The sequence below is a fragment of the Humulus lupulus genome, chromosome 5, assembly GCF_963169125.1.
Source record: "Humulus lupulus chromosome 5, drHumLupu1.1, whole genome shotgun sequence".
Lineage (NCBI taxonomy): Eukaryota > Viridiplantae > Streptophyta > Magnoliopsida > Rosales > Cannabaceae > Humulus > Humulus lupulus.
The window spans coordinates 162,384,078-162,400,923 of record NC_084797.1 but is presented as its reverse complement, the minus strand read 5'-3'; the positions used below and the strand labels follow the sequence as shown (position 1 = coordinate 162,400,923).

At 31.8% G+C, this 16,846-nt stretch overlaps 1 protein-coding gene across 1 annotated transcript; it reads left to right on the top strand.

The window, feature by feature from the left end:
- Positions 1-10,186: 10,186 nt before the first annotated feature.
- Positions 10,187-10,856, top strand: LOC133780694 (protein CHROMATIN REMODELING 5-like). The gene is made up of 3 exons (XM_062220269.1): positions 10,187-10,444; positions 10,548-10,657; positions 10,770-10,856. Exons 1-3 carry the CDS (start codon positions 10,202-10,204, stop codon positions 10,786-10,788), a joined length of 372 nt encoding a protein of 123 aa, XP_062076253.1. The 5' UTR covers positions 10,187-10,201; the 3' UTR covers positions 10,789-10,856.
- Positions 10,857-16,846: the final 5,990 nt, after the last annotated feature.

Sequence of the window (16,846 nt, the reverse complement as noted above, 5' to 3'; positions counted from 1 at the left end):
TTGGCCATGTGTAGATTGGGTGAGCAAGTAATTGCTCCAATTATACGCTTATTTATTTAATTAAATAATTAAATCAAAAAAATGGAATAAACCCAATTTTGGTTGCCCTAATATTTTCCTATAAATAGAGCCCTAAGTGAGTGATTTTCTAAGGGTATTTTAGGTAATAAACCTCAGTCAAAATTTTCACTCTAGGTTACCCCTCTCTCCCTCTCTTTCTCTATGTATTTATGTCTTCTCATGTGTTGAGACTAAGCCCACCCTTTGTTAGATCTAAATTAGAGAAAGGTTTGGAAGATTGTGATATTGTGGTCTAGCGGTTTGAATTCCTTAGAATACCTAGCATTTTAAAAAAGACAAAAGGTTAGGGAATTCAAAGGAAGGAGTCAATTAATCCGTTGCGTATTTGTAATTTTCTATACCTCTGTCTTTGTTTTATTTTACGAATATGATGTTTAAATGTATGCCATGCAATTCTATGTTTCTATTATGTTTTTGGAAAAATAATAGGGAGCATGAATCTAGATTTGAATTCATAGATCCTACAAAAGTTGTGCTAGATTTTCTCACGAGCCAGAAGGTAGCGTCAAGGATACTTAGTACTGCAAAGAAGCGAAGATGTAGTGTTGGAGTTTGCGTGGGGTCCATATTATTGCGCGAAGAACTTAGTGCTACTTGGAAGCCTAGAGGGTCAAGATGCTAGTATGAATTAGATGGATCGCTGTGTGGATAGTATGCACATGTGGAAATCGGCAATGGGGCTACATGACGTAGTTGACTCGAGAGTCGCACCCTTGAGGTGCACTCCTAGATTGGTTGTGTGCATGAAGAGTTGGGAGCGGTCTGATGTTCTTGTTTGTGGGCAAGTTGTTGAGGATACCAACAATTGAAGTGGGGCAGAGACCCTTACGGTTCAAACAACAAGCCAATGTTCCATTACAAAGGCATTGAGGTGAGTTATCGTTAAGATCAACTATTGTTTAAAATGTAATATCAAGACTCAGAGCCATGCACACAGCCAACTTACATAGGGTGAAAGTCAAGAAGACTCAGGGACTAAGTAACATAAGTGAAACATTGGCCTAGGGTGAAAGTCAGTAAGACTCAGGTACTAAGGCAGCATAAAGATGTTGTGGGGCAGAGAGTCAGAATGACTGAGGCATTAGATCAACAACATTATTATTAGAATGATCAAGAGAATGGAGGGACCGTAGTTTAGAAGTGGTTAGCTTTCAAGCTATGCCCAAAGGAAAGGTACGCCTTTAAGGAAGTTGTTCCCAAGTTGAAGTGGGGGAGCCCACTAATTTATATGTTCGAATCGTTAAAGTACTGGTTCAATTTTTGTGGGTAAATCAAGGGAGAAACACAACAACAGATGGGTTGTAAAGTGCGAAGGCATGCATGACTAATGTGAGTGGGTCAGGTGACCAAGTGAAGCAGCAGATAGACAATATTCATGGGTGTATACTGAGATCAAGATTGGGTTAGTTTTGCAGCATGTTATGTGACATGTTTCGTATTTTATGGGGACACGTGTTTATGGGGAACACAAACCAAATGATTCAAATAACATGCCGAAGGGAGATAGCGGATTCGGACAATTTTAGGCCTAAAGAGTGAGGTAAGGTGCAGTTAAGTTGGTCTAGATTCAACAAACCGTCTAGAGTTAGGAATAGTTGATTCGGGGGCAGAACTTGTGGCACGATGCTAGAAAGTCAGCATGAGCATGAGCCAGAAGGCAGGGTAGTAGTTTTGAATGATGCACAAATCATTTTCCACATTGTAGAAGCTCGAACGAGCAAATGCTCAGTAAATAGATTTTACATATGTCATGGGTATTCGGTAAGGCTAGAGGGCAAAATTCAAAGATCTACTTCGTAAAGTCAAAGTGCAAGGGAGCACTAGGCGAAGTTCACGTTTAGGTATGCACTAGATGATAGGATTGCAGTTGGTATGAGTGCCACGTCTAGGAGAGGACGCATCCAAATTATTGACCGCGACAACACTGTTGGGTGAAATTGTCAAGGATTGCTTTAAGCTAAAAATTATAAAAAATCAACTCTAACAATTTAGGTTGCAAACACTTTGAATTGATGTGAGTAATTAAGAATTTGCAAACTACTTCAAATGAATGATGAAGTAGCTAGGAATATCACTTCCCCCTAATTTGTAGTTCACCCCTAATGCTACAGCAAAGTTACTCTTGTAACTAAGATTCTATAACAATTGTACATGCCATCTTTCCAAATGCTCATGCAAAAGTTCTCACAATTAAATCCACATATTCCTATGCTAATCCAATTTTGAGAACACAATTTAAGCATTAATCTTATATGTTTGCATGGTGAATACAATATTCCTATTATATTCACTAATTATCAACATAGTTATTAACATACATCAATTAAGCATTTTGACTAATTTCAACCCATCCAGAATTAATATTAGCTTGTATCTCACTAAAGTTGATCAATATCAAGCAAGAATTAGCAATAAAAATAGTTAAATTGAACAAGCGCAACATAGCAAAAATATAAATAAACGCATTGATGGTTCACTGCAAATTAGGGTTCATTACTATCCCTAGCTTCAACAGAGTTAGTTCTTTATCAAAATATTAAAGTAACTACAAAATGAAAACACCATTGTTCTATGAGTTCAAGATTTATAGAAGGAATGCAAAAATTAAATAGAAAGAAAGAAAAAGATTCTAGCCCCCAATGGTGGAAAGTTTATTCTCTTCTTCCTCTTCTCTTGATTCTCTTCTCTTCCCCCATGTTCTTCCTCTTCTCCTTGGTGTTTCAGCACACAAAATTACATAAAAAATGGTTTTCTCTGGTCTTGGGCAGCTACTGAAAGTTGAAGAAGATGAAGGGTCCCTTTTATAGGGATCAAAAATGGGTATAAACTCTCTTTTCTCTATTTCGACATGGGGACCACAACTTTTCCTAAAAATATCCTCTCCTTTTCCACCTCATCATCCATCTCATCATGTCATTCCATCCCATTTAATTACTTCTCAAGTATGCATGAATGACTTATGTTGCTGACTGTGTACACTTTGCTGAGAAAAAATTGAAATGATGCTACAACAAAGTATCAGGATTTCAGCTCCAAGATGCTTTATTTGCACAATTTCCACCAAGCTTTCCAAGCATTCTTTCTTTTTGGCATTCAAAATAGATATCACATTTTTTTAGTTCATAATCTAATTATTTTCCAACAAGATTTATCACTGATTAAAACAAAATTCACAAACAAAATTAAAAGACAAAATGACTAAAACCACACATTAGTAACACAAACACTCTACTTTACTTATATTTTTATGTCCAAAAGCTCATTTAATAACTCTAAAATATAGAGTTATCAAGGGACTTGTCTTTAGTAGAAGCATGAGTGTAGAGGTGCTATCGGGAATGGTTGGTTTGCGAACCTCACCTTGCGGGGGTGCAACTTGCTTCGATCTTGTCAATAGGAGTAAGCATTGGACATTTGGTGCAAAATAAGAATCAGCTCATGTGTTGGCTTTGGGGTCAGTGTTGCAAGGGCCACTAGGTTGACTGGAGGGACGTCGTAATGGACTCAACTGAGTCCATGTTTGAAGAAGTGTGTGAGTGTTGAAGCACTCATAATGGGGGAATTATAAATATCAACAGTGGCATGGAGTGTGGATATAATTAAAAAATTATAAGGAGAAAAGGACTCAGTTGTCAAGGGATTTATTTTCTGGAGCCAAGTTGTAATTATGTGATAATAATCTATAATTAATTAATTAATTGATTAAATTAATATATATGTTATTTAAAAATAGTACAATATTTGTATTAAATATTAATTAACTATGGGTTAATTAATAATGAGAGAAAAAAATATTAATTTATTATATAATAAATTAAGTTAATTTTGAATGAATTGATATTTATGCATTTGTGAAACATTATATTATTTTGATGCATAAATATATTGTCTTATTAATTGAATAAATAAATGAGATAATATTGGGGAGGCACATGTCTGCCACACACCCAGACACTGTGCTTGCACAATGACAGGCGTGTAACACATGTCACAACTCAGTTTGTTTAATTCAAATTTTAATTATTAAGAATTTGAATTATTTATTGATTAAATAAGTTAAAATTTTAAAATCCTAATTAATTTTGAATGAGTCTAATTTTCTTATATTAATTTTAGTTTTATAAGGTTTTATACTATATATTGTTAAAAGTGAGCGATACAAATTTTCAATTTTTAGCAAAACCTAAAAAAACTACAATACTTTCTCAGAGCCTTTGTCTTCTCGAAACCTCTCTTGATCTCATGTGTTTCGTATATCAAGAGAGTCTAAAAAAATTTCCACAATGTCCTACGTGACCACACACATCCTTGTGTGTTGAGGATTTTCTTGGAAGATTTTGGTGTGATTCTCAAAGCTATCACATTTTATTCGATGACCTTTATTTTTTTGCAAAATGATAGCGAGGAACCTTGATAGGCTATGAGAGGTATGATTCTATGTTTATGAATCTTTATTTAATGTATGGGTATATATCAGAAAATTATGATGTCATGAAAATTCCTTATTCATTCATGAGATATGATCTAGTATTAGTACGAGAGAATTACTATCATAAATAATGAATAAAATAGTCAGTAACATATTAAAGTATGTAATATTTAATGAATGTTTACTAGTACGGTTTGCTAAACATAAAAGATGCAAGTGATCTAGATTCAGATTACTAATGTGGATAGACATCTTAGTAAATGTGATGTATATAATAGAGATGATATCACTACACCAAACACCCATTACCATAACACATGAATATAATAGTATTTAAAAAGAGTTATGGTTTATGTGAAAAATTTTGGGCGGCAAAGTAAAATAAAGTACCGCCAACCAAAATGACTAAGTTTTTTCTAGTTTCCCGTGTACCCATTTCCCATTTCCCCTTACCCATTTCTTCTTCTTCAATCTTTCTCTTCACCTCTCGGTCTCTCTCGGTCTATCTCTCTCGGTCATTCCCGTAGGCTAGTAGCTCTCTCGGTCTCTGCCTTGAGCCGCTGGATCACACCACGACTTGTACGAGGTGCGCTGCTCCTTCTCCCTCACGCGATTCCTGCTGCTCTATGTCCTCCATGCCGACATCTCTCCTGCTAGAAGCAAGAACCCAGGCAAGAGTACTCTGACCTCCGTTTGTCTATGTGAGGTATTTTATTAATTCAGATTTCAATTTAATATCAGATAATCAATGTGTATATATATATGTATATTTGTTTTACATCGTATGAGAGTTATTCTGCTTGCTAGCTATACATATCATAGGGTCTCATTCAACACATTTTCAGTAGAGGGATTTTTTGAGAAATACCTTTCGGATACTGAGAAAGAGCAGAGGGTTTTCTGTTCTTTAGTTTCATTTTATTTATTTTACTTTTTTTTTTACATATAGTACACGTGTGTGTTTATTCATTTTGTTATATTTATTCGTTGTCACAAGAAAGTAGCAATTATGAGAAATCAAAATGGTTGGATGCATTTTCTCTATACTCTTTTCTCTATATAAATTAAATAATTCAAGGCTTGGTTGTATAAATAAATAAATCAGATTGAGCATGATAATAATTATCTGGCATACCACATGTTCGATAAAAGTCCAAAGTAAAACACATATGTTAATCCCTGAAACTCATGAATTCTTCTTCTTCAGAATCTGAATTGCAATCACGGAGTAGTGTTCCTTCTTCCTGGTTTGCTTCTCATCTTTCATTTTCTCACATCTTAAATAATTTTAGTAATTTTTAATTTTTCTTCTGAGATTTTAATATATTTCCAAACACTAGATCATGTTTATGTATTCTCATGTTGATATTCAGATGATATAAATCTATACTAAAATTTCTTTGGTTGTGTTTCCACTTGATTATGATTTGGGTTTTGAATTTTTTTAATATATGTATAGACCGAATATATGCCCTTTCAGCTTGTTTTGTTCTTCCTTTGGATGCTGTGTTTGCTTTGGTTTTTTTTTTTTTTTTGTGATATTTCAGACTTTTGCTTTGTATGTTAGATTTTACTATTAGCGACCGAATATGGCTATTGTCTTTTTAAACTTTAATTTTTATCTTTCTTTTGTTTTGTAGTTTCCAAAGACTCTGTAGATTGTAGTGACTTTGTTATCTGATTCAGTTTCATTAATAGAGTATGAGTTCCCCTGTGTTTTATCTTTTTTTTTTTTGTTTTCTGGAAGAGTTCCTCTGTATTTGCCTGGGCTCATTTCAGCGTTAAATGGATATTGATTCAGTGTTAGCAAGTTCTTATTATATATATTTATATATAAAGTATGGATCCACCTGCTTTCACTTTAGTTCCAGATGTCTCATTACAATCATAACAACACACTCTCCTCTCAATCAGGTAACTTTAACACCTTTTTGTTGCTTCATTTTCACTATCTATGGGAGATATATATAAATATATATATATATAACTTCAACACATTTGTCCATTTGTGTTGTATCTACACATTTGTCTTTTGTAGCAATCAACTACTTATATTAAAATTAAATAACGTGGGTGTTAGCTAGTTGTTATTATATTTAGTTATATATATATATATTAAATAATGTGATATCCGTATATGCTATAAAGAAATCAATAATGTGGGTGCTAGCTAGTTTTTATTGTTTTTATGATTTTTTATATTTAATTATATGTGTATTAAATAATGGGGGTGCCCTTATCCATTATAAAGGAATCAATAATGTAAGTGCCTGCTCTCTTTTTTTCCTCCAAATGTTCTAAGAAATGGGTGCATGCTGATGAATGATGATCTCAGTCCAATTATTCCCATGGATACAACTTCATTTCCTATGTCTTGCAAGTAGTTTAATCTATTGTAGATCGCAACTATCCAATATTTTTACATACAATTTAATAGATATTTTTTAATTGCTCATTTCGAGATCCTTGTTTCACCTTTCAAATGAGAGTTCAAGATTACAAAGGGGGAGGACAAGATCTTATTTATGAATTTATTTATATTTACATTAGTAAAAGACAATATAAAGGAAGAAATTATTATGCATGAAGACAAACTATATAGATATTGTGCCTGGATTATAATCCAAAGTCATTCTTATATCATTTTGTTTATAGCAAATGCTACATTATTATTCTATTTGTTGTATAGAGTGGAGACTCAATTAGCTATTTGTATAGAGTGGAGACAACATTTGTTGGAATATATATGTAGTATTTATTAGTCATGTTGTGTCTCAAGTTATGTTTCTCTGTCTTTTTCTTGGTTGATGGTGTTTCGTGCTATTATTGGAGAACTTGTTTATATGTTTCTAATATTTCATTTGTGTATTTTTTTTATGGGTGTTTTGTTTGTTGCATGTATTTTTGTTTATGCTTTAGTACTGCATAACTTTTTATGTGGCTGTGTTTTTGTTAAACTGCTCTGCTAAAGCCATATAGCATTTTTTACTGATGCTTGGTGATTATACTAGAGTGACCTTTGGTATTTGTTTTTCAATTGGTGTTGGTTGTTAGTCATTGTTGGACTCTGTAGCTTGGTGGTTATTTCGGAGCTTAAAAGGGAAGGCTTCTTCAAATATTAATCCTCTTATAGAAAAATTTATATATGTTTAAATGGGATTTAAATCAATCAATATGTTTTTTGTGTGAATGTGTAAATGTGTAAATGACAACTATTTTTTTCAGTTAGTTATTCCATCACCATGGTCAAAGTGGTGTTTCAGTTGAACCGACCACCATGTAGAGATTTAGAATCAAAGATGTATCACAAGTTGCTAGGTACTTGTGAGGGCATATTAGTTTAAATGTTCATTAACTTTGTGTACTTGACAATTAAAGTTCTAATAAATGAAATTTTCAGCAGCATATTTTGATGTATTTGTACATTTGAATCACTTGAATGGTATTGCATCTTGCAAGATTTAATTGTTATTCACATATTTGTAAATAGTTAAAAGTTTGGGTGAAAAAATGTATATGTTGACTTAAAATATTACTTCCACTAACTAGTGAATTATTGGAAATTTTTATGTAGTTTGTTAGAATATACTTTGGACAACAGTAGCGTAAAGGCCTATTCAATATAAGGTACTGTTATATAACCACCAACCTACATTCCACGTTTCAACTGAATACTATTCAAGGTGCCTATGTTTGTTATTTAAGTTTTGTTCTGTTTTACCCTGAGTTTAGTTTCTCTTAATTTCTTGTACTAGAGTTGTGAGCTCTCATTGTAGTGTGGATAGTTAACCACTCTTTCTGTGTGTATAAATAGCTCATCCCTCCATTGGAATCAATACGATTTCAAAGCATTCATGCTAAAATTCTTCTCTTGTTCTCAAATTCTTGTTTTCTCTGTTTTCTTCCTGGTTTAGCCTTATTATGTTTTCCTAACACAATAAATCAGCTGCAAATCAACTGGGATGGAGCCTGACACCTGCCTGCTGCTGGAAGGTCCAAAGGGGAGATATTTAGCAGCCATTGTAGTGTTTTGATGTTTTGTATTTTCTGCTTTCTAGGCTCGCTTGGAGTCAATTGAAGCTGTGAATAAAGTTTTGGAAGAGGCTAACAAGCGCGTCCAACCCAATGGAACTGGTACATTCTATCACGTGTTTAAATTCTCTCTCCCTCTATTGTTATTATTTATTATTGTACATGCTATTCAGCCTCCTTTATATCCTCCCATTTGTTAATTATTGTTTAATGTTTATTTTCAGCTGAATTGTTTGGTGCTCTAAGGGGTCGTCTAGGTGACAACAACAAAAATTTAGTCATGGCAACATTGACATGCATTGGCAATGGGTCCAGCTGTTGAGAAAGCAAGCAAGGTTGATTTCTAATTCATGATCGCTAATTTTATGTAGTGTACTCTTTAGATATTATTGGTTCTTGTTGCCATTCTGGTCGTTTCCTCTTATACTTTGTTATGGAACTATCATTATGTTCATTAAACTTTTAAATGAAAATTAGAAACCCTTGTGAGATGCAACCCTTACAAGAAGGAAATTATATGCATTGGTTTTGATGAATTTAGAAGCAACTGTTCGTTCTCCTGTTTCAGCAAAGCCAAGCAGCACCTAATTCTTTTACATGCTGAACTGATGATTTAACAAAACATACACTCTTTATTATATTTGTTTATTTACTCGTTTTACACTCTTTATTATTGAATTTGTTATGATAGGGAATTTAATGTACATATTTTATGGGTGTCTTTGTAACTTCTTATGTATAACATAATGCTTCCATGGAAATGCCAAATTAATATTGGTGGAAGAGATTTTTCTTTCTAGAGTTTTTTGTTTTAATAAATTAATATTCTTTAGCAATGCCAGTATTGTGATTCTAGTGTCCATGTTCTGTTAGTGTCTACTGGAAATTTGATATGTTATTACTCATAAGTTTACCATGGATAAAACTTCACCATTCCATATCAACATCATAGTGTGGTTCTAGTTTTCGTATTAAGCAATTGCTGAAACATTTGTGTAATTATTATTTTCAGGTTTCACTTTTAAATATTGTGGTTGAGTTGAAGAAGTGCTTCATTCGACATTCAATGGAGGAATCCAAAGTAGATGGTTTTTTGTAGGCATCAAAGCAGTATAAGAATTTTTTTTCTATGCTCTTTTGTCAAAATTAACAAAACTTAACTTGTAGTTAACTTGTTATGTTAGAACAGTATCTGGAATTATGTTTCTTGATGCTATGACTTTGTCATGTATATGATTTATAAGTAAAATTGAGCATGAAGAAATGTTGTAAGTTTATTTATGGTACTAGCATTTGTGGAGTATGCTATTATTTTAGACCTTAGAAGTTGATGGAATCCTTGGGTTACTTTGTGAGAGTTGTGATTTATTTCTTTACTTATTTTGAAAAGGTGAGACTTGTTATTCTCCGCTCTTTTAATTGTTATCTTCATTTTGATGACCATGTTAGTTTTCTTTCATACTGAAGAAAATTATAATGCCAATATATCCAGATAAATAAAAGGCATGTTGCTGATTTTCAGTGTTCCTGTATCTTTACTATTGTAGTATGGGAGTTATCTATCTAAGATTGTGATTATGTCTTCACAGTATATTGTATTACTCAATGCCCAGATAAGTATTTGCTGATGGTTAAATTAATAATACTGATTTATTGCAGATGGTAAGAATGTTGGATATACTAGCAGAATATATGTCACATAGAGGGTTTCAATTTCAAAGGCTAGATGGCAGCACTAAGGTCGAACTGCGTCAGCAAGCAATGGGTCATTTTAATGCACCTGGTAGTGATGATTTCTGCTTCCTTCTTTCAACTCGGGCAGGTGGCCTAGGTATCAACCTTGCAACAGCAGATACAGTTATCATATTTGATTCGGACTGGAACCCTCAAAATGACCTACAGGTTTAATTTCTTTTGGGTATTTTATGTTATTTTTTATGGGTTTCTTCATTGCAGAATATAATCAGAGAAAATGGTTTTACTTAATTAATGCGTTCATTTTCAGGCAATGAGTAGAGCTCATAGAATCGGCCAACAAGAAGTTGTGAACATCTACAGATTTGTCACAAGCAAAAGTGTTGAGGAAGATATCTTGGAGCGAGCTAAGAAAAGATGGTTGATGATATTCTCTTCAAATTCTTGAGAAATTTGTTTGCTTTATAGAGTCTAATAATGCCTTTTGTTTTCTCTCACAAGTTTTACTTACATCTCTACATGTATCATTTAGGTTCTTGACCACCTGGTGATCCAGAAATTGAATGCAGAAGGCAGATTGGAGAAGAAAGAAGCAAAGAAGGGGAGTTATTTTGACAAGGTACGGGTCCTGTGGGGGTGTTTTGAAGTAGTTTCCTGAATTAGTTGGATTATGTACAAATTTTTTTCTGTTAAAAAATGATAAAGTAGATTATCAGTGGGTGATTAGTTGTGGTTATCTTTCCACTGGCCCTTCAAATCCTTTCCCAGGCCCCTAATTCTCTTTCTCTGTACATCAATATTTAATGCAATGTAGAGTTTCTATACTATTCAATTGCCTTCTTTGACAGGTGTGTTCTATAGAGCAGTCAGCTGAGAGTTGAAAGATCGCTGTGAGAAATTATTTAAAGGCTGTAAGAAGTTTATGTAAGTGTTTCAACATTACTCGCACACAAATTCCAATGAGAAAAGTTGATTTATTTATTTTTTTATTTTTTTGGAATTCTTTAGAATGTTGAAAATGGTCTTGTTTTGGTGAAACAGAAAGTAGTGAGAGTGAAGTTTAGATTCTTTCCAGCAGTGCAAATAGGAATTGTGGAGAAAATGTACAGGCTTAAGTTTCAATAAACTTTAATGAGAATTGATTTCAACAACTCATATCGACTCCTAAAAAAGGTAGTTAAAACCGACTAGACTTCTAACAATATGGTCTTTTACTAACTAACATTACTCTTGATCTGACAACAGAATAGCAAAAGTACCCCAGGTAGTTAAAATAAACTAGAATTCTAACAATGTGTTCTTTTACTAACATTACTCTTGATCTTACTTAAACACATTAAACTTTTGATGATTAAAGTCTTAAGAATTTCTTTTCTTTATGATTTATTTAGATCAGAGGAACAATGTATACTAATTTTTTTTTATTTAGCAGTACCTCAACAAGCCCTGTGATGGAAAAACTCAATGTTGGAAACAATGCCTTGGCCTGATGATTACTTTCCTTTTTTTTCCACGGTTCTTTAGTTTGTTTCTAGATTACTTTGTGCCTGATGATGAAAACTTTTATTTTTGTATTGATATGTGCATTGATTTCATTTTGAGCCTCCATCTTTTCTGCTCTCACCATCTTTGGTACTCACCATGATCCATTATTTTATTTTATTTATTTATTTATTACTATTTTCTCATGTGGGCTGTGGTGATGATGATCTGTGTTTGCTGTTGGTGGTGGTGAATGCCAAAGGTGATGGTTGAAGTGGTGGTGTTTAAACCTTGAAGATGTGATTGGTTCTTAATGAATTTTCAATGTTCATGAAATTTCTAGCATTAATCTCTGAAGGCATTTATATATTAAAATGGTCTCTTTTTATAGCTACAAAATATATATTTTATTGCCTTATGTAATAATATGAAGATATTGTCATTTTTTTTTGTTAGTTTTCACTTTCTTTGCATGCTTATTTGCCCTGTGATGGGAAATCTAATTTTCAGAAGCAGTTTCATGGTTTTTCATTATAAGCCTTGTCTCTCTCTCTCTCTCTCTCTCTCTCTCTCTCTATACATACATACATACATATATATTGCTCTCTCTCTCTCTACTTTTTCACCAGAAAAAGTCTATTTTACAGAATCTATTGTGAGTGCTCTTAAGGCTTATAATGAAAATTCTCATGTACACTATTAATGACCATATTAGCTTATGAGATCTGAGGGCTTTTGAATATCTAAGTTTGCTATTCTCTGTTTTATAATGCTTTATTTGCTTTATCACCTATTAATAGATTAGAGGAAGAATTATTTAAAGATTACCTTTATTATTAATCTGTTTCATAATGCATGTTTTTGAACACTACTTGACAATGCCTTTGATGCTTTTGTATCAAGTAACTTGAACCTGTTTGCAGTGCATTCTTGTTTACATTGGATTTGATTTTGTCTATATCTATTTTGGCCCATCTTTGCTTCTTAGATTATGAACTTTTTTTTTTTGGCCTGATGATGATATTTGTCCTCTGTTTTTGCTAGTCTACTTAGTTTTGTTTCCTCAAATGAAATATATGAGTACTGCCCTGTTTTTGTTTCTCAGTCAAGTGAAAAGCTTTGGAGCTTATTTGTTTAATGGTCATTAACTACATGAGGTGTTCCTCTTATTTAGTATTTTAATTTATATTAGACTGAGCATAAACTTCTTAGTTGCATGAGTGATCTTTTTGAAAGTTTTTTTTAAGTTATGATAGGTTTCTTACATTTTGTGGTGTATCTCTCTGTTTAGAGATAGAGTTCATCTCTTAAATTAACAAAATTTTCCTTTAGATTAGATTGTATTAGTGTTGATAATCCAAAAGTCTGTTAGAAAAAGCTTTGTCTTAATTTGTTATTGCTTTGTTTGTCTTTATTTTGTTATTTTATTTTATCTTGTCTATAATTTTCTGGTTGTGTAGTTCCCTCAAGCCTTGTTCACTTATATGACCCATCCTTTAGTGCCATAGTTGCATCTCATTTTCTTGAACTTTAATAGCATCAGCTTCAGCAATAGATACAGTTTACCCATCTAACACATACAATCCATTTACTTTATTCCATTTCATAACTAGCAGTGAGCCTTTAGTAATCTTTATGATGCCAGGTTGTACTGTTATGGTTCATCTCCATGGCTGCCAGATTATTGTTTAGTCGTATCCATACATAGATATATATATACATAATTTTACACCTTATGTTATAAGCTACTGCATTCATACATATATATTTGGATATAATTGTAGATTTTCTATCTGTTATAAGCTACTGAATTCATACTTAAAGTCTCCAATTTTTTGAGCTCTCTTAATTCTCATTAAAAAATCTCTCTCCTCAAAAGCTAATTTATTTTCGAACCATATATAGTACATAACCAACTTACAACATAGTGACACATAAGAATTTTCTTTTTCTTTTTTATTAGGGTGTGACTATCAACACAAATGCCTGCTATGCTTATTCTATGTATATATAAACTTTTATTTTCACTGATATGTTATGCTTATTCTATGTACGATAAAAGAGATGCTTACTTGAGTTGAGTTGAGTTGCTTATTTAAACTTTATATGCTTACAGGTGGAAACTAGCTTAAGTCTTATGTTCTTAATAATAAAAAGACTTTTTTTTTTACAATGTGCATGTATATTGAGATGATTTCTTTGGAGCAATTCTTGACAACATTTGTAGTTGAGTCCTTTAGAATGGAAGAATGTATTTCACTAATTTTTGTATACATTTCTTGTTTTGTATTTAGTGATAAATGAATCTGAATTGGGCATAAATTATGTTGTAATATGATTTCTTATGCCTAGACTAGTAAACTAAATATTGTAATTACATTTGAGTAATTAATAAGAATCTATTTATGTTACCTTATTTGGCTTCAACTTTCATATTTGTTTTCCTAGTTGTGTAAGTAAAAAAATATTATGTTTCTCTAAGCTAATATAACACATGTGTTATACTAAAGTGTAGTATAACACAAAAAAAATGTTATACTAAAGTGTAGTATAACACAAAAAATGTGTTATACTAAAGTGTATAACACAAAAAAAGTGTTATACTAAAGTGTAGTATAACACAAAAAAAGTGTTATAGTATCGACTATAAATAACATAATTCAACACTTATCTATATATTAAAATAACACAGAAATTGTGTTATCATTGACAGTACAGTAACACATCTGTATAACACTGATAAAGTGTTATGTAAAGTACCCTGACCTACGATAACATAGTCTGTCTTAACAAATCAGAAAGTGTTATCATAGGTTTTGATAACACATTTTTGGTGTTATTAAAAGCATTTTTTCTTGTAGTGTATATGTCAGGACCGATAAGAATTAATTATCGTTATAAACTTGTCATTTGACAAAAAGATTTGATTCTTATCATAATAGATTATCATTTGTAGATCAGTCTAAATCTTGAGTATTCATGAACTCCTCTTTGTGTTTATTGGATCTTTTGATTCACTTGTTAAGGTTTCTTAGTATAATGAGGCTAATGATTTTTTTTTTGGAGATTCAATACCATGAATGGCCAGAAACATGAAATAGAATAATGGAATCCATACTTTCCTAATAGATCGAATATTGGTTCCCTTGGAACTGAATAGTTATTAAGCTCAAATCTATAATTTGATTATAGATTAGTTATTCGCTAGTGAATTCATGGTACTTAAGGATAAGAGGTAATTAGAAGGGTAAAACAGTAATTTTAACCAGCTCTAATTAACAAACCAATAAATGGAGAATAGAACTGCGTTTATTGATTATATAAATGGAGTACAAGAGAAAACTCTGTAAATATAATTCTATAGATAATTAGAGTGCGATTCCATATTTATAGTGGAGTAATCATAGAATTAATAAATAAGATTATTGGATTAAAGAGTTTAATTAATAATCTAGTTTATTGGAGCTTCGTATTATAGGTCCATTATCCCCAGATCACCTCTGCCCTACACTGTCAAGGGTAAGGATGTCAAAATAAAAATTTGTAGAGAGAATGACTTAATTGCAAATGAATTAATTTTCCAGGGCAAGGAAATAATTATGTGATAATTATAAGCAATTAATTAATTAATTAACTATATAGATTTTATTTTGAAAAACTATAGGTTAAAATAAATATTAATCTAGTTTGGATTAATATATAAAGAGAGAATAATAATTATCTTATATAGAATAAGATGTTTATTTAGTTATTTAAAACGGATATTTTAAGATAAAGTTAATTTGAATTAACTTATATTTATTTTGGGATAAATATATCGTCTTAAATATTAATTAAATAAATAAATGAGAAAATTAGAGATAATCCTAATGGTGTGGTCGACATACTCACTGTACAGTGAGTGTGGTGCCACACATAGGGATTTCCTATCCCTATGATTTGAATTTTGAATTTCAAATAATTTGTTTATTTAATTATTTATATTTAATTTGTCTTTTTTAAATATGATTTAAATTACATAATTAAATATGGTTATAATTGATTAGTTTTATTTTAATAAAATAAAGATTGATTAAATTAGTTAATTATCTTTATAAACTTGAAAAGAAACGATATTTTTCAAGAGTTGGTTTTTCATAGATAGTAAGACTCTCCCCTTGAAACATAAAGCGATAGTTTTTCCTAAACCTGAAAAACTATCTATCAAACCTCTCTAGATCTCATGTTTTGAGTACATCTAGAGAGTCATAAATCAACCTTTTGAATCTTACGTGCCCACACATGTCCTTGTGTGTTTGAGGATTGGTCTGGAAGATAAGGGTGTGAGCTTTCAGAACTTGGATAGGAAGATCGTTGATTTTATACAAAAATATTTGAGGACACTTGATACACTACAAGAGGTAATCTCTAATCTGATTGTATGTGATTTAATATATATATAGATGTGTGTGTGTATGATCTTGGCTGGTATTAATAATTATTAAAAGGGCCCATTCCCCACCGTGTATCTTTGATTTTCTCTTTTAATACCAACAAAAACAAAGTAGGCCTAAGAAGAAACATCATCCTCCCCTTAGAGAGCGATTGGTTATTGAGCGAACATGCAACACTTGTGGAGGTAGTAATCATAATCGAAAAACTTGTATTGCATTGTTATCGCGTCATTAGTGCATCATTAACATGTATGATATTGTATAAAAAAAATCTTTGCTATCTCATCGTTATCACGTCGTTAATGAATTATTAACCATGTATTATTAATGTGTAAACAAAAAAAATTCGCTATATCATCATCAACCCATAGTTATTGCAACGTTAAAAATATGCAGTTTATAAAAAAAATTGTCCCGAAAGTGAGAAAAAACACATGAAGGGTACACATTCTCATTGAAGATGTCAACAAAGTTTTTTCCTAATTATTGGATGTGATCGACCACAATGTATGATAGTTGTACATCTTCCAGCAAAAGCTCCAAATGCTTGATGGAAAAAATACCACAATCTCCATTTTAATTGCATATAGTATTGTTAGAATAAAAAAATTGTTAAGGATATTAAAGAAAAATAATATATATTTTCATACCTTGAGGTATATTGAGGGACCAATTCTTTCTCCACACGTCTCCA